Genomic DNA, 21,742 nt, shown 5'->3' on the forward strand with positions numbered 1-21,742 from the left:
TGTACAGAGAATTAAACTATAGGGCCTCATCAAAATGATTTCTGTGAGTTAGACCAGGGAGGTTCTTTACTAACCCTTTCTGAGTTCTCATTTTCAGCCTTCGTATCTATAAAGATCAGAGGAACATTGTCTCATTTTTTAACTGCATTGCATTTGTGGTTTTTAAATGACAATAAACTGAATTTGAACTGTACAAGCTGGCCACAGCTAACATCCACTACAGCTGAATGTGAGGCAAAGCCGAAAACTGCCTCACCAGCAAAATAACGGCAGGGTGTGAAAATAATGTCACACATTGCCGTTTATTTGTTCCTGCCTTAAAGTGACTCAGCTGGCTGCTTCACAATGAGCACCAAATCCACAAGTAACTGGCCAGAAAGGAACAGGTGAATTCTACTGTAGCACTCAGTTTGACAGTTTCACAAGACACTTAACTTTGCCCACTTGGAGGTGACAGGCTGATATGAAACAGTGGTGAGCTAGGTCTGTTTTCTAAGGGTGACTCCTGGGTGATGACACTCCCAAGCCCAACAGCACCCTATATGTGGCCATAGGCATCCAGTTAGAGACTACTACAGCATGGAAATGTACTGTGCTTTTGTTGGAGTAGAAAACTTCCAGCTGTGGCCTTTTCTCCTACAGAAGAGCTCCTTTGCTGCTTTGAAGATCAACAGAAAGTTTTCTGGTCAGTACAATTCATTGGAGCCCCTCTGGCGCATAAAGATCAGAGGTGACTGTGTTCCATGTAATGTTCAAGATAAATTACCACTTTTTAAAAAATACACACAAACCAGTTTACAGCTGATTAGATTTCATAAAAAAAAGGCATACAATATTATGCACAAAGCATTTAAGCACAGATGGTCCAAAAGTTATACTGCAGTTTGAAGTGCGAAACATTTAGGAAAATAAACAACCTTTAGAAACTTATTTAAGTGCCCTAAACAGATTTTATACAACTCTCCCCCCACCCCACCCCAATAGTGCACAGAAAGGCGCAGCACTGATGGGACCAGGTTTCAGTCATCTTTCCCAGAATAAAAGGATAATTTCATTCTGTAGTTTCACAATGCCAAAACAAAACATCCCAAGATTCTTTTAAGGTCATCTCAAACATTTTAAAAAGTGTATACGTAAAAAAGGCATCACCCACTTAGAACTTCACGTCACACCCTGTAGTGACTGCACCATGTAGTCTTTGCACCATGGGAGCAGTTAGTCATCCTAAGAATTAGCTTGAAAAGACACAGCCTACATGTAAACAGGGTCTGTCGAATCTTAGTTGACAGTCTGCAATCTTTTTTTTTACTAGTTACCAGTTTAATCTCCCTCTGACTCACTTTTCAATCCAGTTACAGAGCATCCTTGAAGGTAGGTACATAGTCATATCCACTGGAGAAGCACCAGAATTTTGCTAAGACCACCATGTTTAGTTGAAAGTCAATGGGCTGGAAATATTAATTATGTAAGTATCCATAGTTCCACTCATCCATTAGAACATGGAACAGACCCTTCAGCCCACAGTGTTGTGCCAAACAGCTAAAACACCGAGCCCTCCTGCCTACACCATCTTCCTCACATCCATGTACCTATCTAAACACCACTCAAAAGCCTCTAATGTATTTGCCTCTACCACCACACCAGGCAGCACATCACAGGTATCCACCACTCTTGAGTTTAAAAAAAACTTGCCCCTCACATCATCTTTGAACCTAACCCCTCTCACTTCAATGCCTGCCCTCTGGTATTAGACATTTCAACGCTGGGAAACATACTTCCTGTCTTTCTAAGCCTTTCATAAACTCATATCAGATCTCCCCTCAGCGTCTGCCACTCCAGAGAAAAAACCCAAGCTTATTCAGCTTCTCATGATAACGCATGGTCTCTAAACCAGGCAGCATCCTGGTGAACCTCTTCTGCACCCTCTCCAAAGCCTCAATATCCTCATAGTGAGGCAACCAGAACTGTGCGCAGTACTCCAGATGTGGCCTAACCAGAGTTTATAAAGTTGCAACATAACCTCATGGGACTTTCAAACTCATTGCTTTGACCAATAAGAGCAAGCATTCCATAAGCCTTCTTAACTACCTTATCAACCTGTATAGCCACTTTCAAGGAGATATGAACTTGAATTAGAACCATCTCCTGAGGGTTACGTGGTGGCATTGGTAATCCCAGACACAGGCCTAGTGTGCTGCCAAGTCACAATAATCACAAGGGATTTCAGTTTTGAGTTGCTGTTAGTGTCCATTTTTAACCATTGTTGTTATGCCTAAATACCATTAACTACAGTTGTTAGAACATCGGACAAAGACAGAAGCTCACTTAGTGACCAAGACCAGCCCTACATCAACCAGCTGGCCAGACTGAGAACAGCAGGCACTAAATGTACCGCAGGGAGGTACTTCCTGCCAAAGAGGGCAAATAGAAAAGGTACTGTCTTATCAACAGGCAATCGAAACAAACACTGACATTCTCCCTGCCCTCCCCTCCCCCTTCTACATCTTTTTTCTCCAGTCCTACTGAAGAGTTTCAGACCAAAAAACGTCGACTGTTTATTCTTTTCCATAGATGCTGCCCGGCCCTGCTGAGTCCCTCCAGCATTTTGTGTGCGTTGCTGCCATTTTTTAAGCTGTTCTTATCAACATTTTGTGCAGCAAGTCACTGTTGGGTATATTGGCTCTTAGACTGAAGATTTTTGACGTGTGTGGTACATTCAGATCGCTTTGGTATTGTATGTTAAAAGTTACAAAATCTGGGCTGTTGAAATGGTAACTCACAATTAGGCAATGAGGTGTTTCATAGGAAACTACATCATACCTGAACAGGTTAACAGTAATCGACCTGCTCTATTTCATACAAAGACTGTGACCACAGTACCTTCCAGATTGCTCTTGCCCTAGAAGGAGAAGAGGGGATTAGTTTGGGACAAATGCCATTCAAAAGGTCCCTTAATCTCAAACTTTTTGGATTGACCCCCAAAAGTCCTCCACTCCCTCAGTGTACATCGATACAGCCCTGCAGTCTCGTCTAGACACCAGTGCCTGGCAGAAGGACAGGGGGGATTGGCTCCACGTCCATCTTGGGCCTTCTCAATGCCGCCAGCATTTCTCTCTGAGCAGCATCTTGGCTTCCAGTCTCAACGTCACCAAAGGAGCTCTTGATTATCAGCGGCGAGGCCGTCACCAGCTCGTGCCATTGTCTGTCGTCCTTGAGGCTCTCCTGCGTCCCGTCAAAGTTCAGGAAAGGTATGGTCTGCTTCTCCACTCCCACCGGTTCCTCTTTGATACCTTGCTCTGTGGCTTCGATATGCTGAATGGCCTTTAGAGTAAAACAGATGTTCGAGTGACCAGGTAACAATCAATTTTCATCTAACTCCTCCCATTCATAATATGTGCTCTGTCACCATCAATTATTTTCTGCTTTAACGGGGGGGGGGGGGGGGGGTTAATGACAATTAAAGGACCATCTAAGCACATTAAAACTCCAATAATCCAGACTACAGGATGCTACTCCTAATGAGATCTGATACACAGTTTATGTCACACATTAGGCCATGGTAGAAATAACATCCTGCACACTGGACCTCGGTTCCAGCCCCTCTCCCTTCCCTGACCACACACTGGAACCGGCACACTCTGATCCAATGAGTGAACTAGCAGCCAGACCATGAGGATTTGTTAATGATCTGATAATGGATGATTGGATTTTTTTATTGGGTATTGTGTCATCCACATAAACAGTCCCTGACCTCTCATCAGATTGTAGCAGAGATCGACTCCACCCAAATCCTGGCACCTAATCCTGATCTGACGCTGTCTTGCTGACTAACTTCTGTCCTAAAATCACCTTCCGCACCAAGATCCCCGCAATGTGACAGTGCCCTCTGATCTGTGGTGTAACTCTATGACCCTTGCAGGAGCAACGGCCCCTGACCCCAACCTGTGCAATTACAAACTCTGACCTTTGTGCATGATGGTGACCCCCCCTGACCTCTAACCTTTGCACACACTTGACAGTGACCCCACCTGAGCTGTACGATAGTGATTGCTGACCTGTGTGAGTGACACACGAGGATGAACCTCTTTCACCCCCACTCTATCACCTCTGATCTCCTTACTGGTAACATTATGGCCTCCTCCACTGACCCTCCCAACACCTATCACGCTGACACAAGCCCCCGTCGAACCCCCACTATACCTGTACAATGGTGTCCAGATTCTGTTTCGACGTGGACACGGAGCTGATGACGGAGCTGGGCGCCATGGTAACGACATTGACCTGCAGCACACTCGGAGGGAGAGGAGCCGGCACTATGACCGTTGGGTGGTGAGTTGGGGCCAGTGGACTATGCGTGACGGGCAGCTAAACAGGGAACAAAGCAAATGATGTTACCAGGAACGTCGCCGGCTAAGAAAAGCACATTCAGCTGGGCAGCAAAGGGGGCAAGTGTTTGTTTTCAGACGGAGCGGCTGACCTTGGGGTGGGAGAGGAGCACTGCAGAGAGCGCGAGGTCCAGGCGAAGTGTGAGGGACGGGAAAAGGATAGGCAGAGACAGAGTCGGGTTGAGGGGAGGGGCAGCGCAGCGCAGCGCAAGGAGAGACGGAGAGAACTGCCCTGTGAGCGGTGGCTGGAACAGTGGGTGAGTGGGAATCCTGTGCCTGGAACCACTGCCCAGTGGGCGAGGAGGGCAGATATGTCCAGCAGGTAAGAGAAAGGCAGGAAGACAGAGGTAAAAGAAAACTTCGGCAGACAGCCCCATATCTTGCAGACTTTCTCCCCACCTTAACACCCACAACTCTACAGACTGGGACAACGCTGCCTTTAGCCACCTGATTGAAATGTTGGAGCAGCTTTACCAGACGCCTCCTGACTGGGGAGATGGCATGGGGCACACACATGTATTTGCCCTCTCATATTCCTGCACACCCTCCTGCTCACACTCTCGCTCTTACACAATCACCCGCCCTCATTCAGCGTAAAGCCATTATCATTATTATGTGTTATGTTGCATGACGTGGGCGATCATGGTCTTTGGCCACGGTTGTTCTTGGCAAATTTTTCTACAGAAGTGGTTTGCCATTGCCTTCTTCGGGGCAATGTCTTTACAAGACGGTTGACCCCAACCATTGTCAATACTCTTCAGAGACTGTCTGCCTGGCATCGACACGGTTGCATACCAGGACTCGTGATATGCTCATACAACCATCCACCACCAGCTCCCACGGCTACACAGGACCCTGATCGGGGTGCTACGCCTGTATCTCCACCTCGCCACTATTCTATGAAGAGGCCACTGCCAACGCCTCCTCAACTCAGAAATAGAGCAGAGACGTTTGAATGACAATAAAGTGAGCAGGGAACGGGAAGATCAGAGATAATGCCCATCCCCACTCCCATCCAGGACAAAATCCGGGGGCTCCCAACCTGGGGCCCATGGCATAAGAGAGGTTAGGCACCCCTGGATGAGATGTTCCCTGCCTCAGTCACCGCCCGCCGTAGCCGGGACCCTACCTGTGCAGTGCCAATGGCTCTCCGCTGCTCCTCCAGCATCTGCCTTCGTCGTTCCAGCAGCTTGTCGTGGTCCTGCACCAGCGCCTCCTTCAGCCTGCCGGGCTGCAGCCGGGACTCCAGGGATTTCACCTACGGGAAGACACCGCAGGTCGTTCCTCTGTGCTCGTACCAACTCTTCCCGCCAAGTCCCGCCCCAGAACCCTGCAGGCATCCCTTGGGAGACGAGTCGGGCATGGAGTGCCAATTTCCCCACCAGGGCAGCACGCTTGGCGTAACTCTATTACGACCCAACGACCGGGGTTCATTCCCCCCGCTGTCTGTAAGGAGCAGGCCAGTGGAGGGAAGGAGCGCCTAACACCTCTTTTGGTAGAGATGCAACTCCACCCTGCCACCCAACACTTGGGAGTAATTGTGCTCAGTTTTGATCACCCAGGAAGGATGTCACTAACCTGGAATGTGCATCTTTCCTTTTGCACCAGCATGTTGCTGGGACTGCAGGGCTTGAATTACAAGGAGAGGCTGGACTTCCTTCCCTGAAGTGAGGAGGCGAGGGGGTGACCTTACAGAGGGGTGTAGATTTGGCAGATAGTCAAACTCTTTTCCCCTGGGTGAGGTGAGAGCCTCCGCCGGTCAGAGTTGACCATGGATATTGTATCCTAGCGGTCTAGATACCCAAGGCAGGGCAGTACGGTACGGAGAGCAAGCTGTTGCCCATGTAGCAGGCTTCCCCTCTCCATTCATCTGACGAACCCAAAGGAATGGCAGAGACCGATACAGTTTGGCACAAGCAGCATCGCAGGAGGTGCCAGTCGGCGTTGAACTCAATGTAGGGACTCCAGCACCAGATTTTCCCTCGGGGTTTACTCCCGAAGCGTTCCCTGTGAGTGGGTACAGCTGCAAGGCGGTGATGGTTTAAGATAAGAGTTTTCCCTGGGTAGGGGAGTCTAAAACTAGAGGACACAGATCTACTAGTCCCCCCAAGGGGAAGCTTTCTCACAAAGAGACGGTGAGTAATGGAACAATCTGCCAGGGGATGTGTACAGGTGGTACAATCACAATGTTTGTTAAGACATCGCGACAGTTTCATGGTGCAACAGCTATTCGAACAGAACAACACCGCTTAGAGACTAAACACGGGAGGGGGTTTAATCCTGTCTGACACACCGCCCATCCAATCCAATTAATAAAATTCAAAGTCAAAGAATAAATTTGATCCTTTAAGGAACTAGCAAAACAAGCAATCTTGAACTGATTTAAAAACTAATGAAATTAAAACTAGCGATAAAACAGCCTGTCACACTTATCTGAGCTTTCTTCAACCTAAGTAAGCTATTTAAATGAAGTTAAGCAGTTTTAAGCAAAATTAAACAGTCAACGAAACAGGCATCATGCTGGCTCACTTCCCAGATCAAACTGACCTAAAGGCAAAATCATTACGACATAACTAAAACTGTGCTTCTACCATGCTCCCACCCACGTAAATAACCACCCATAATAAACGCACAGCACAAAGTACAATGCAAAGTAAAATAGAGAGATGGACTGGAAAGGTTTAGAGTTAATTGGCCCAAATACAGGGGAATGGGGATTTGCTTGGATTGGTATCCGGTTGAGCACAGACAAATCGCGCTGAAAGGCTTTTTCCGTTGCTCTGTAACTCAATGATTTCATCTGTGTTTTTTAAAATTCTGATTTATAATTTAAATTTTTATTATATTTACTATTGATTTATACTCCAGGGAGCGCGAAGTGCAGAATCAAATATCGCTGTGATGATTGTACACTCTAGTAGGATCTTTAGGAGATCTAGGCCTCATATGGAGCCAGTGATCATTAATGGAGAATGTGTGGAGCAGGTTAAGACCTACAAGTATCTGGGAGTACAGTTAGACGAGAAGCTAGACTGGACTGCCAACACAGATGCCTTGTGCAGGAAGGCACAGAGTCGACTGTACTTCCTAAGAAGGTTGGCGTCATTCAATGTCTGTAGTGAGATGCTGAAGATGTTCTATAGGTCAGTTGTGGAGAGCGCCCTCTTCTTTGTGGTGGCGTGTTGGGGAGGAAGCATTAAGAAGAGGGACGCCTCACGTCTTAATAAGCTGGTAAGGAAGGCGGGCTCTGTCGTGGGCAAAGTACTGGAGAGTTTAACATTGGTAGCTGAGCGAAGGACGCTGAGTAGGCTACGGTCAATTATGGATAACTCTGAACATCCTCTACATAGCACCATCCAGAGACAGAGAAGCAGTTTCAGCGACAGGTTACTATCGATACAATGCTCCTCAGACAGGATGAAGAGGTCAATACTCCCCAATGCCATTAGGCTTTACAATTCTACCGCCAGGACTTAAGAACTTTTTAAAAGCTATTATTAATGCTTTTTGAGATAGTGATTTAGATGCATATCATATTTTTTTACTGAGTTAAGTATTGTATGTAATTAGTTTTGCTACAACAAGTGTATGGGACATTGGAAAAAAGTTGAATTTCCCCATGGGGATGAATAAAGTATCTATCTATCTATCTATCTATCTAGTATCAATTGTTTGGCGACAATAAAGTATTACTACTCCTACCTATGGAGCCACCTTTTCTGTCCAGACCACCTACCTCACCTCTGAGCCCATCACTGACAACAAATCCCCACCCCCAGTGAATGCATTGTGGACAGTAGATCCCCCTGCCCCATGAATATGCCACGGAGAGCAGAACCCCACCCCTGTGAATACGCCACAGAGAGCAGACCCCCCCCCCACCCCACGAACACAATTCAGACCTTCTCCTCCAAGCTGAGCCGCATCAGCCTCTCCTTCTCCAGGTGCTGCCGGAGTTCAGCCAGCTCGTCGTCCGCCGAATCTGGAGAGCCGATCCCCTCGTCGGATTCGTCGCCCCGTTTCCGCTTGGGGGAGGAGCCCGAGTACTCCTGGGGAGAAGAGAGGGAAAGCTCTCGCTTATTTCGGCCTGGTATCGAGGGCGCTGCTTCGTTCCCCCGCTGAACGCCAGGACTCTGAAAGGAAGCTTCCGCGGAAATCCCGAACGTTTACTCAGTGACGGAGGTGAATCACACAACAGCCCAGCTGGTGACCTGTTCATTTTTACTCAAATAGAGCACAGTAACAGGCCTTTCCAGCTCAACAGGTCTGCACCGGCTAACCACACCCAGCTGAGCAATTAACCTTCTAACCCTTTGGGATGTGGGAGGAAACACACACAGTCACGTACAAACTCCTTACAGACAGAGTGGAATTGACCCTGGCTTGATGGCACTGTAACTTCTCTGAGGCCTGAGGCCTGCGTTAGTCAGGGTCGACCATGGACGTTGCGTCCTAGCTGTCTAGATACACAAGCCAGGGCAGTGCAATACGGACAGCAAACTCCTCCTCTCCACGCATCTGATGGACCCAAAGCAACGGCAGAGACCGATACAGTTTGGCAGCAGCGGCGCTGCAGGAGTGGCCCATCAGCGTTGAACTCAACATAGGACTGCCTTAGGGGCTCCAGCTTCGGATTTACTCCTGAAGCCATCTCCGCGAGTGGGTATAGCCACAAGGCAGCAGACGTGTGAATTTCAATTCTCACCGCTGCCTGTAAGGTGTTTGTACGTTCTCCCCGGGGCCCAATGGGTTTCCTCCCACAGTCCAAAGGCCATAAGACATAGGAGCAGAATTAGGCCATTTGACCCACTGAGTCTGCTCCACCACTCCATCACGGCTGATTTCTTTTCCCTCTCAACCTCGTTCCCTGCCTTCTCTCCATAACCTTTGACACCCTTACTAATTAAGAACCCGGTGGGGCTGAGATGGTCTCCGATCTTTGCCATGATCAGAGAACAGCTCAACCAGCCATCAACCACACAAGCTACCGGTACACGTTTTCCAAATTAAGAACCTATCAACCTCTACTTTAAATATACCCAAATGGTCCGGCCCCCACAGCCAACTGTAGCAATGAATTCCTCAGACTCACCACCCTCTGGCTGAAGAAATCCCATATCTCTGTTCTAAAGGGACGTCCCTCCGGTCCTAGACTCCCCCCACTATAGGAAACATACTCGTTAATCGGTCACATGGGTGTAATTGGACAGTGTGGCCTGGTACCTCTAGGTAATAAATGAATTTGATTAATTGGTGATTACTCGTAGGGATGCTAATTAAATCAGTACAAGCAATAAGACGTGCCTTTCCGGGCAACAAGGCTCCAGTTTCCATGCCCGCTCACCTGTACCAGACGTTTCAGATGTGCGTTCTGCTGTATCAGCCGGGTTTTATCCTCCTCCAGGGCAAAGATATACTCTGCCGTTTGTTGTAGGATCGCAGCCTGCCAGCAGAGAGTGAGATAATCACTTTGACAATAGACAACAGACAGTAGGTGCAGGAGTAGGCCATTCGGCCCTTCTAGCCAGCACCGCCATTCACTGTGATCATGGCTGATCATACACAATCAGTACCCCGTTCCTGCCCTCTCCCCATATCCCTTGACCCGCTATCTATAACAGCTCTATCTAACTCTCTCTTGAATGCATCCAGAGACTTGGCCTCCACTGCCTTCTGGGGCAGAGCATTCCACATATCCACCACTCTCTGGGTGAAAAAGTTTTTCTGCATCTCAGTTCTAAATGGCCTACCCCTTATTCTTAAACTGTGGCCTCTAGTTCTGGACTCACCCATCAGCAGGAACATGCTTCCTGCCTCCAGTGTGTCCAATCCCTTAATAATCTTATACGTTTCAATCAGATCCCCTCTCATCCTTCTAAATTCCAGTGTATACAAGCCCAGTCGCTCCAATCTTTCAACATATGACAGTCCTGCCATTCCGGGAATTAACCTTGTGAACCTACGCTGCATTCCCTCAATAGCAAGAATGTCCCTCCTCAAATTTGGAGACCAAAACTGCACACAATACTCCAGGTGGGGTCTCACCAGGGCCCTGTACAGCTGCAGAAGGACCTCTTTACTCCTGTACTCAATTCCTCTTGTTATAAAAGCCAGCATGCCATTAGCTTTCTTCACTGCCTGCTGTACCTGCATGCTTGCTTTCATTGACTGATGTACAAGAACACCTAGATCTCGTTGTACTTCCCCTTTTCCTAACTTGACTCCATTTAGATAGTAATCTGCCTTCCTGTTCTTGCCACCAAAGTGGATAACCTCACATTTGCTGTTAAACAAACCCCCCTTCTTGCAACATTATATAGAAGCTCTGAGCAGAGGGGGTGATGCTTTAGGCTGTCTGTCGAAAGTCAACATCAAGTGCAGTCTGTCTCTGCCTCCAGAAACCAGAAATCAATCCGATTTGTTTTAATTTACTGAGTAAATGGGTGTAAGGAGCTGACAGGTTAAGTTTTATATTCACCATTGTTGCCAATAAGGTGCCCTCCTGACCTGAATGAAGTTTTCTGTAAGTTCACTTTTGGAGAAGTTCATTTTGACACTGAAATGGGACCAGCACTAGGTTAGGTTTTAAGGGCTCGTGAGCAGATAAGACATTCAGAGTCAATTCTTCTTCTATTTGTGCTAAACATGCCCTAATACAATTTAAGGTTGTACATAGGACTCACACGTCCAAGGATAAACTTGCTCGATTTTATTCTTATGTTAATCCAACCTGTGACAGATGTCATTCTGAAGTTGCTTCATTGACCCACATGTTTTGGTCTTGCCCTTGCTTGCAAAATTATTGGAAAGATATTTTCGGTACTATTTCAACAGTTCTGAATATCAATTTGCAACCACATCCTATTACTGCAATTTTTGGTTTACCAATGGTGGATAATAGTCGTTTATCCCCCCTCAGCCCGGCGGATGATTGCATTTGTTACATTAATGGCTGGAAGATCTATCCTATTGAACTGGAAAGAAATTAATCCTCCAACTATATTTCAGTGGTTTTCTCAAACTATTTCTTGTTTGAGTTTAGAAAAAATTAGAAGTATTGTCTTTGACCCTTCAGTTAAATTTGAAGAAACTTGGAGACCATTTATTCAACATTTTCATAAGAGCTAAACTGACTTTTCCTAAACCTTACTTTTAGTATCCTTAATTATTTGGATGGAGGTGCGGAGTTATTAACGCTACTGTGTATATTTGACATAATGCAATGGCCCATGTTGGTTAGGTTTTTTTTCTTTTTTTTGGGGGGGGGGGGTTTCTTATTTACTCCATTTTTTGTAATTACTATGAGTTTGGGAGGTTATTATATATGGATTATCAACTATTGTATTTATACCTTAACCTATTAATTATGTACTCTCAAGCTCTTTGTATTCATGTTTCATTTATGTTTGTTTAAAATGAATAAAAAGATTTAAAAAGAAAGACATTCAGAGAGGTGACATAGCCTCAGGGGAGTAGGTTTAGGATGGAGATGAGGAGGAACTGCTTTTCCCAGAGAGTGGTGAACCTGTGGAATTCTCTGCCCAATGAAGCAGTGGAGGCTACCTCAGTAAATATATTTAAGACAAGGTTGGATAGATTTTGGATAGAAGGGAAATTAAGGGTTACGGGGAAAAGGCAGGTAGGTGGAGATGAGTCCGTGGTCAGATCAGCCATGATCTTACTGAATGGCGGAGCAGGCTCGATGGGCCAGATGGCCGACTCCTGCTCCTATTTCTTATTTTGTTACGTGATGATGGAACCCAGGGTCCCAGCAGAAAGTTAATGATGGATCCCACGCAGTAGGGTCCCTTGCTATCGACACAGGGCCAAAGAAAATAAAGGGCTGTACTGCCGAAGAAAAGGCCTAAGCAAGGTGTATGAAACCACGAGGGGGTTTAGATAGGATGAATGTGCGCAGTTTTTCTCCTAGGGTTGGAGAATCAAGAACCAGAGGGCACTGGTTTAAGGTGAGAGGGGTGAGATTTAATAAGATCGTGAGGGGCAAATATTTTTTCTTCACGGATATGTGGAATGAGCTTCAGAGGAAGCAGTTGAGGCAGGTGTATGAACAATTTTTAAAAGGCAGTCAGATGGGCACCCGGAGAGAAGCTTAGAAAGTTCTAAACCAGATATGGGCAAATGGGCCTCGACTGGATAAGCATCAGATGGGCTGAAGGGTCTGCTTGGACCACTTGATTGGCAAACGCTGCCTGCCAACTCCGCCTCAGGACAAGGAACGACGGTCGTTACCCCGTTCTTTCCCCATGGATGACGGGTGAGAAATGGACCAAAAAGCCAGCAATGGAGGAAGGTCTGATTGTCATACGCAGGTCCCGAGAACCTTAGTGTCTGCAGTGAATCAACCATGGGAACAAGGTGCTAAACCCTGTCCTCACTGTCACACTTGGGCACCAGACAGAAGAGAAACCTAACCTCCACGAGTCCCCAGAGGCCACCCCGGCGACAGGGTCAAGGTTGGAGACTGAACTTGGGACAATCCCACTCTCTCAGCTCAGGACACCGGGAGCAGGAGAGGGCGCGGGAAGTGAAAGAAGTCCCAAACCGGGGTGGGGAAGCATCACCACCCGCTTGGAACGGGTCCTGCAAAAGCGATTCAGAGTCTGAAAGGAGGCGGTGTAGCTGGAAACAGGAAAGGCCGCTGCCGGCCAGCGGAGGGGCGCAGCAAGCGGCAGCGATGAATGGGAGGAAGGAAGCGGCCCGACACTGACCTTGCTCAGCTTCTCACCGTCCGTGTGGGGCAGCAGCACCTTCAGGGACTGGAAGCCGGCGTTGATACTCTGCATGCGTCGCCGCTCGTTGCTGTTGGCGATCTCCCTGCGGATGCGCCGGTCGTGATCCCGCTGGCTCTCCGGCGTCAGCGGGATGTTCGAGAGGCTGGAAAAGGCAAGAGGACTCGGCGTGACAGGGGGGGCCGAGAAGCGGAAAGAACCGACCCCCGCTCTCCCGATCGCAGAGGCTGGCCGGGCAGGGTACGGGGAGCAGCTAAACGGGTGCCAGGCTTCGAGTCCGCTTAATGCAAAGGGCAGAGAAACCAGCTTCAGTCACAGCCACTGACCGTCAAACTCAGGTATTCAATTACTCAAAACCATCTAGATCGGAAATCTACACCAAGAGTGTCGGTGTTAATGAGAACATGTCTGGAATTTTGGATTTTGAGTTTAGTTACTGCAATCATCTGGGGATTAAAATGTCAGTTCGTCACTCTAAACCTTCGTCCCCAGAATCCCAAATACCAAAATTTAAAACAAACATGTTGGACAGGCAGCAACTGTGGAGAGAAAAACTGAGGTAATGTTTCAAGCCCAACCAAGTTCTGACAAAGGCTCTTGAACCAGATAGGCTAACTCCACTTCTCTTTCCACAGATGCTGCCTGACCAGCTGAGTGTTTCCAGCATTTTCTATTTTTCATTCCAGGCTCTCGGTCTTTCTGTCTCTAATCGTCACGTGTGTGTCATAACCCTCGATGGTACAGAAATACCGGCTGTGTTGTGTGGTCGGTGGAATAATGGCCTCATCAGGACTGACCCCCCACCAGCGTTCGATGTAATTGTCTCTGTGCCACACCAGATGTTTATCTGTGGATCTTTGATTCGAGGAGACAAAGCATTCAAACAGGACTGCAGGAGAGAAATGGCAAAAGAAGAGCAGTGGGGAATTAGAATAAAGGGGACAGATGGGGGGGGGCAGAGGAGGGAGAGGACAGAGAGGAGCGAGGGGATGAGAAACAGGTGGGAAACAGAGAGATGGGAGGAGGCAGAGAGATGGTGGGGAGACAAGAGACGGGGAGGGGGCAGGGGAGGGAGACAGGGAGGAGACTGGAGGGGGGAGGGAGACAAGGGGGTAAGGGCTACTGAGCAACACACAAATATTTTCAGCCCCAGATGGTCTGGTAACTAACCCCAAAATCCAGGCACGATCTCACTAACACTGACACTCTCGGTTTAGGTTTCTGCTCTGTGGTTCCGGAGGGTTTTCTGTAGCGTAATAGCCGAGTTTAACACTCAGTAATGCCTGATTGGAGCTGGTTTCTCTGCCCTTTTCAAGAAGCTCATTGTTTCTGCCAGGACTGGGTCTGACTCCTCCTCCTCTGTACCCTGACTGTTGTGGGGCGTGTGGGCTCTAATTGTCCACTGAGTTCACAGCTGCTTTGATCTGCAATGCGTAAGGTTTGAACGTGACTTCTGAACACAATGGGAATATTATAATGGTTGTCTGCAAATAACTAAGCTTCTTTGCCAAGTAGCCACAACAGGAAGAATTTAACCCTTCCTCTTCCAGCTACCCTGGAGCCCTGTAAAACCAAGCCAGCATGTGCAGTGCTGCTGGGATCACATTAATCATGTCAAATGCTTGTAGTTCCAAATCTTCAGCCACAATTGGAGTGTTGGATAATGGGAGTCGTGCACAGCAGCTAGTATAGAAATATTGGGCCAAATTCAGTCTTCACTGTGGAAGACACAGACAGACATCAACGACAATCGAACAGCATTATGCATGGTTGACATCTCTCTCTGATCTTCTGTGCCGCCCTGGCGGAGATGTCTGAAATAGCCACTGACAACATGTCCTCCATAGTCATGCTGACACCAGAAGAACCAGCATCTGTATTCGATCATGAGTTTTAGACAGGATCTCCCACTGAGGCTGGCTGCATGCCACAATCTTTTCTGGAGGCTGTCAAAACCTCTGGAAAGTTGGCTACAACCTCCAGCAGCCCCAGGGGTCACTGTAAACCAGCAGCTATTGACGAGTACGGGTCAGCCAATGCCTGCTGACCAGAACTGGATGTCCCAAAGTCCAAACACCACCCTCCCAAATCCTCTCTCAACGGTCACCCAGCACAATCAGAGCTGGCCACAGATCAGAACAGGCACGATGGCAAACGACTTATTAAGGTCGTTTTAAACACTTATAAACACTTATTGTGTTTAACGTCAGTCTTCACTGTGGAAGACTGACTAGTAGTATGCAAGAAATTCGAGAGATGAGTATTGTTATTACTAAGGAGAGGGTGCTTGGGTATCTGAAAGGTCTGAAGGTAGATAAATCACCAGGACCAGATGAAGTACGTCCCAGGGTTCTGAAAAAGGTAGCTGAAGAGATTGTAGAGGCATTAGTAACGATCCTCCAAGAATCTCCAGATTCTGGAATTGTTTTGGAGGACTGGAAAATTGCAAATGTCACCCCACTCTTTAAAAAGGGAGGGAGGCAGAAGGAAGGAAATTATAGACCAGTTAGTCTGACTTCAGTGGTTGAAAAGATGTTGGGATTGATTATTAAGGACGAGGTCTCGGGGTACTTGGAGGCACCTGATAAAATAGGCCAGAGAGCATGGTTTACTTTGGGCGAAGTCTTGCGTGGCAAATCTGATGGAAAAAACCGGCAGGATAGTGGATGTTGTTTGCTTGGATTTTCAGAAGGCCTTTGACAAGGTGCTGCACGCGAGGCTGCTAAACAAGAGCCCAGGGTATTACGGGAAAGAAACTAGCAAAGGCAGAAGATTGGCTGACTGGCAGGAGGCAAAGAGTGGGAATAAAGAGCCCCTTTTCTGGTTGGCTGCCGGTGACTAGTGGTGTCCGGTGTTGGGACTGCTTCTTTTCACATTATATGTCAATGACTTGGATGACAGAATTGCTGGCTTTGTGGCCAAGTTTGCAGATGATATGAAGATAGGTGGAGGGGCCGGTAGTGTCGAGGAAGCAGAGAGTCTGCAGCAGGACTTAGACAGATTGAGAGAATGGCAAAGAAGTGGCAGATAGAATATAGTGTAGGGAGGTGTAAGCTAATGCACTTTGGTAGAAGGAATAAAGTAGTAGGCTATTTTCTAAGCAGCGAGAAAATTCAAAACTAAAAGGTGCAAAAGGACTTAGGAGTCCTCGTGCAAGATTGCTCAAGGTTAATTTGCAGATTGAGTCGGTGGTAAGGAAGGCAAATGTAATGTTAGCATTCACTTCAAGGGGACTAGAAAACAAAAGCAAGGGTGTGACGCTGAGACTTTATAAGACATTGGTCAGACTGTGCACTTGGAGTTTTGGGCCCCTTGTCTAAGGTAAGTTGCTGGCACTGGAGAGGGTCCAGAGAAGGTTCACGAGAATGATTCCAGGGAATGAAAGCGTTAACAAGAGGATCTAATCCTTTCCCAGAGTACTCGATGAATAAACTCTTCTTGGCCTTCCAGCCGGGTAAGGGTATCGATTACAACCGACGTTTCTGAGACAAACTCGGCCATCTTTTTCAGGGATGAGACCTGAGAAGAGTTTATTTACAAACGTTTGTATATGAGGAGTGTTCAATGGCTCTGGACCTGTACTCACTGGAGTTTAGAAGACCAAGGAGGGAATCTGATTGAAACCTATCGAATACTGAAGGGTCTGGGTAGAGTGGATGTGGAGAGGATTTTTCCTACAGTGGGGGAGTCTCGGACCAGAGGCCGCAGCCTCAGAATAGAGGGGCGGCCATTTAGAGCAGAGATGAGGAGGAAATTCTTTAGCCAGAGGATAGTGAATCTGTGGAACGGATTGCCACAGGCAGCTGTGGAGGCCAGGTCAATGAGTGTATTTAAAGCAGAGGTTGATAGGTTCTTGATTGGTTAGGGCAGCAAAGGTTATGAGGAGAAGGTGGGAAAATGGCAACTCGATGGGTCGAATGGCCTATTTCTGCTCCGAGAGTTTATGGTTTTATAATAAAACATGCTAACTGCAGCCTCCTACTTGTTCACAGCCCAGCTGTAGTAATTTCCACTTTGAACTGGAAAGCAGTCACACCCGTTGGGCTGGCGGACAGGATGCAGAAAACAATGCACTGACCGTGCACGGGCCCTCCCCACGTTACAAATGTGTTTACGTGTAACCTCCCCATGATAATCGGACTCCGTTTCCACCTGGCAGCCCAGCCCACCGCAGGCAAAGGCCTCCCCACCATGGAGCGTTGCCATCAAGGTGCCCCCGAGAGCAGGGCCACGGGGCAGGAAGATTGCAGGAGCCTTGGGCCCCCCACCATCAGGCTCAGGAACACTTATTGCTATTGAATCAGTGAGGATAACTCACTGGCACTATGTAACTAACACACACACACCGTAATTCAGCTTCCTTTTTCTCTATATTATGTATTGCATTGTACTGTTGCCACAAAGTTAACAAATTTCACGACACATGGGAGTGTTATTAAACCGCCCCCTGATTCTGAACTTCATGCTCCCAGTTTCATTGGGGGAGGCCATTTGCTTTGGAATTCGAGTTGTGTTGTCAGTACTGTATTAACAATGTAACATCCAGCTCACTGAAAGGAGCCATTGAGAGTGGGGCACCATTGTAACCCAGGTAGGATACACAATTAAAAAAAAAATTAGGTTAATTAGCACTCCAGCACCATTCGTTACAATCCGGCGGCACCATGGTTGCAGTGAAGAAGGCTAATGGAATGTTGGCCTTTATTACAAAGGGAATTGAGTACAAGAGCAAGGAAATCCTCTTGCATTTGTACAGAGCCCTGGTGAGACCACACCTGGAGTATTGTGTACAGTTTTGGTCTCCAGGGTTAAGGAAGGACATCCTGGCTGTAGAGGAAGTGCAGCGTAGATTCACGAGGTTAATTCCTGGGATGTCTGGACTGTCTTACGCAGAGAGGTAAGAGAGACTGGGCTTGTACACGCTGGAATTAAGGAGATTGAGAGGGGATCTGATTGAAACATATAAGATTATTAAGGGATTGGACAAGATAGAGGCAGGAAATATGTTCCAGATGCTGGGAGAGTCCAGTACCACAGGGCATGGTTTGAGAATAAGGGGTAGGTCATTTAGGACAGAGTTAAGGAAAAACTTCTTCTCCCAGAGAGTTGTGGGGGTCTGGAATGCACTGCCTTGGAAGGTAGTGGAGGCCAATTCTCTGGATGCTTTCAAGAAGGAGCTAGATAGGTATCTTATGGATAGGGGAATCAAGGGATATGGGGACAAGGCAGGAACCGGGTATTGATAGGGATTGATCAGCCATGATCTCAAAATGGCGGTGCAGGCTCGAAGGGCCGAATGGTCTACTGCTGCACCTATTGTCTATTGTTACTATTTCCAGGGACTTTGTGTATTTTTGACCTGTGGACTTTCTTAAAACTGGACACCTGTTCGTAACGAGGGAATAAATGGCCCGTGGTAACTTCACAACAAAACCTGTTGCAATGTGGGGAATGAGGCAGAACATTGGAACTGAACTGACATTTAAAGAACCGACATCCCGAAGGAACCAGATCACAAGATCGCTTCCGTTTTATAAACCTGCTCCAGCTCTCTGGTCTTCTTTCGCCCTTCTCGTAACTTTCAACAATCTTTAGCAGGCCAGCTTTTTTTTAAAAAAATTATTTTTTTTTAAAAAAACCGGAATACGTAAAAACTATAAGGGATGCAGACTCGATTGATACTTTTTAAACGCCATCTCAAAACCTGCTAATTTAACAAGCATAATTTTGTTTTTTATTTTCATGTTTGCACTTTTATCCTACAGTACTGTGAGCTAAATCGTTTGCATGAAAACTGTTTTACAACTAAATTATTCATATTACATACCAAATAGACCGAAAGGCCTCTTCCCACATACAAATGATTTTATGCTGCACTTTGTGCAAGCAACATTTTTATAGGCGATAAATGACGTTTTTAGAGTAATTTGCTCGAGGCGCAATCGACAGTGGTAGGGGAGTGAGGAGGAGGGCGGGCGAGCGCCTGACAGATCCTAGTCGCGGTTTCGCGCCCCCCTCTCCCCGTTGTACTGCTGCCCATCACAACCAGACACTGCCTTCAACAGCCAATGGGATTCACCAGCAGCCTCGTCAATTTCAGCCCCATTCATAAAATTCACAATCCTCCAACCTTCCCAAAACTTTTCAATGGGTTCTCCTAAGCCTGTTGGAAATCTGATCATACTCGATGAAAAGCAGCTAATAAAGGTTTCTTTTAAAAAAAAACCCACAAAAGACCTTGTGATTTACGATATTAACGAATTCGCCGCAAAACTAACGAAATATCAGAATCAAAACATTAAAATCTTAAGTCGTATGAAAATTTATATTTAAAAATACTTAATAGACATGTTTACAAAAAAAAAAGTTAACGATAGTTGTGGTTGAGATCATTAGCATTTAGTTTCATTAGTAAAATTGAAAGACCTCGTCTGCATTTATAACGCCCGACCAATTTAAAAAAAACAAATGTGGAGGAAGTTTATTTAGAAGCTCGGTTCAAGTACTACGCAATGGCTGTGTCCGAACTGGACCCGCTTTCCCTCCGCGCCTGAAAGACCTTAGTACGCGGCGATTCCGAAACAGTGGCACGGGGATTTGGATTAGTCACGGAGGGAGATGAGCCAGAAATCATTTATATTATTTAAATAAACGACCGCGCTGTGCGTTCCGCCCCAGAGCCGGGATCCCAGCAAAACGCCAACAGCCCCCGGGCATAGTCCGACTGACGGGAAATACCCCGACGACACCAGCCACGATTGAAAATGCCTACTCACTGGTCTCTACGGAACTCCCGCTATCAGAGCAACCACAACACAAGCGGGAGCCCGCTCCCACAACACAATAGGGGGGGGGAGCAATTGGGGGTTTATTTGACTTTTAAAAAAAATAACAACATAAAGCTAAGTGGGTGGGGTGTAACTTTAGAATAAAAACAAGATTGCAAAGGTAGGCGGATCCACTGATACAAAACAAATACGGCACGGAGGGGCGGCCATGATCTGACAGTCAAGAGAAGGGGAAATAATCTATGAAAGATATTACTGCCGAGGGGGCTGGACACGCTCCGGCCCTTTGGGTAGCCGATGCGTTACTAAAGATTCGGAAGTTTTGGAAATAAAGGGCCGGGACATTGCAGGACCGAGCATTAGGCGATCCCCACGTGGTCAGCGTTTCGATTTTCCCATCTCCTCCCTCCCATTGATGCAAGGATTCCGCCTGGTGGTTTGTCCCGATTTCCAGGGGAGTTTGGGATTTCTCCAGTGCCCTTTCAGGGGGGTAAACAGCTGCGCTTGCGATGGGGTAATTTTTTAATTCCCAACCCCCCCCCACCCGCTCCTTCCAGCCCCCCCCCTTTTCCACGTGGGGATCTCGTTTAAATGCCCCCTCCGAGCCTCCTGCACGGATACATTATTTCTGAAATAAACAAACATACACACCTACACAAGCCTCCAATCACTTCCTTCTCTGCTCTGCGGAATTCTTGCAGCGTCTTCGGGCTCGCGTAGTAAGCCATCGATCCTTTGATTTCCTCCATTCTCCAGAACCAAGCTGGGGTTGGCAGACGTGCGAGTGTTCTTTTTTTTTAGAAAAGATCAGGGGGGTTTTGGAGTTGTAGTAAAACAGTTCAGCAATGGCGGGAAACAGCTGGGACCTCGTGGTCAGCTGGAGCCGCAGCACCGCTTTCTGCTTCCGCACGGCTCGGCCGGGCGGCGGCCGGCGGGTCCTAGAGACCGCCGCTCGCCCCTCACGCAGTGCCCAGATTATGTTGGCATTGCTGGGAGTAATCTGTACCGTGGTCCTGGGACCCGGCCGATGCAACAGCACTGGGGCACTTTGCAGTCCTGTTCACTCAGATTCGGGTTAACGTGACATAACTTTGTGTCCTTCCTGTTTACAATCAGTGTTCGCACTTTTCCTGAGGCTGGCAGCGCGTTAGGAGTCCGGACAAAGCGGCGCTTGTGTTGCTGCAGGCGCTGCGTGCGGCCCTTCCAACAGCGGCGTGTCTGCGGAGACAAAAGGGGGTTGAGAGCGCCGAGCACCCGAAGCCAGAAACCCTGCCGTCGGGGCAATTGCGGCGCTTCCTCGGAGAGTGGCCCGGTGTGGGTAGCGCTAGTCTAAAGCAGGATTTCCCCCTTTTTCTTTTCCGAGACCCTCCCACTCTAACTACAAGCACTCAATACAACCCATCAAAGTTTACCCGCCCCTCCCCAGTTCAAAGCCCTACATTTAAAGCGTACCGGCCGCTAAACTTTCCACAAAGCCCTACCAGACACCAGTTTTGACTCACACAAGAGTTCAGTTTCCAGCGAGACATTCGCTGTGCACCACTGATTCTCACCCGAGGGAAAACAGAAGGCTGGAAAAACTCAGCCAACCGAGCAGCCTCTGTGGAGGCAAAAAAAAGAGTTCATGTCAAGGATTGGAGCCCAGACCCTGAGAAAGGGTCGAACAAAGGATGAACCAGGTGGACAGGTGAATGCATTTGGGAGTTCGCTGAGGGAGGAAAATCCATCTCACAGGCAGATCAGATCGGAGGCTTGTCCTGTGACCCAGGGTGCAATGAAGTTCCTTGGGGGCACGATGCTCAGGGTCATAGTAAATAGA

At 47.6% G+C, this 21,742-nt stretch overlaps 1 protein-coding gene across 1 annotated transcript; it reads right to left on the bottom strand.

The window, feature by feature from the left end:
• Window positions 1-790: 790 nt before the first annotated feature.
• LOC140719419 (transcription factor AP-4-like) lies at window positions 791-21,305 on the bottom strand. The gene is made up of 7 exons (XM_073034065.1): window positions 20,575-21,305; window positions 13,115-13,280; window positions 9,730-9,828; window positions 8,288-8,434; window positions 5,515-5,643; window positions 4,201-4,365; window positions 791-3,321 (listed from the first exon to the last, which is right to left on the bottom strand). The coding sequence occupies exons 1-7, from the start codon at window positions 20,670-20,672 to the stop codon at window positions 3,031-3,033; spliced, it is 1,095 nt and encodes a 364-aa protein (XP_072890166.1). The 5' UTR covers window positions 20,673-21,305; the 3' UTR covers window positions 791-3,030.
• Window positions 21,306-21,742: the final 437 nt, after the last annotated feature.

Source organism: Hemitrygon akajei, chromosome 31, assembly GCF_048418815.1.
Source record: "Hemitrygon akajei chromosome 31, sHemAka1.3, whole genome shotgun sequence".
NCBI lineage: Eukaryota > Metazoa > Chordata > Chondrichthyes > Myliobatiformes > Dasyatidae > Hemitrygon > Hemitrygon akajei.

Excerpts from the sequence above, each read along its gene's own strand:
- LOC140719419 (XM_073034065.1), bottom strand. The coding sequence starts at position 20,672 with ATGGAGGAAATCAAAGGATCGATGGCTTACTACGCGAGCCCGAAGACG. Across the intron at positions 8,435-9,729 it reads ATCTGAAACGTCTGGTACAG|GAGTACTCGGGCTCCTCCCC; the intron begins GTGAGCGGGCAT and ends TCTTCTCCCCAG. Across the intron at positions 3,322-4,200 it reads ATCTGGACACCATTGTACAG|GCCATTCAGCATATCGAAGC; the intron begins GTATAGTGGGGG and ends TTTACTCTAAAG.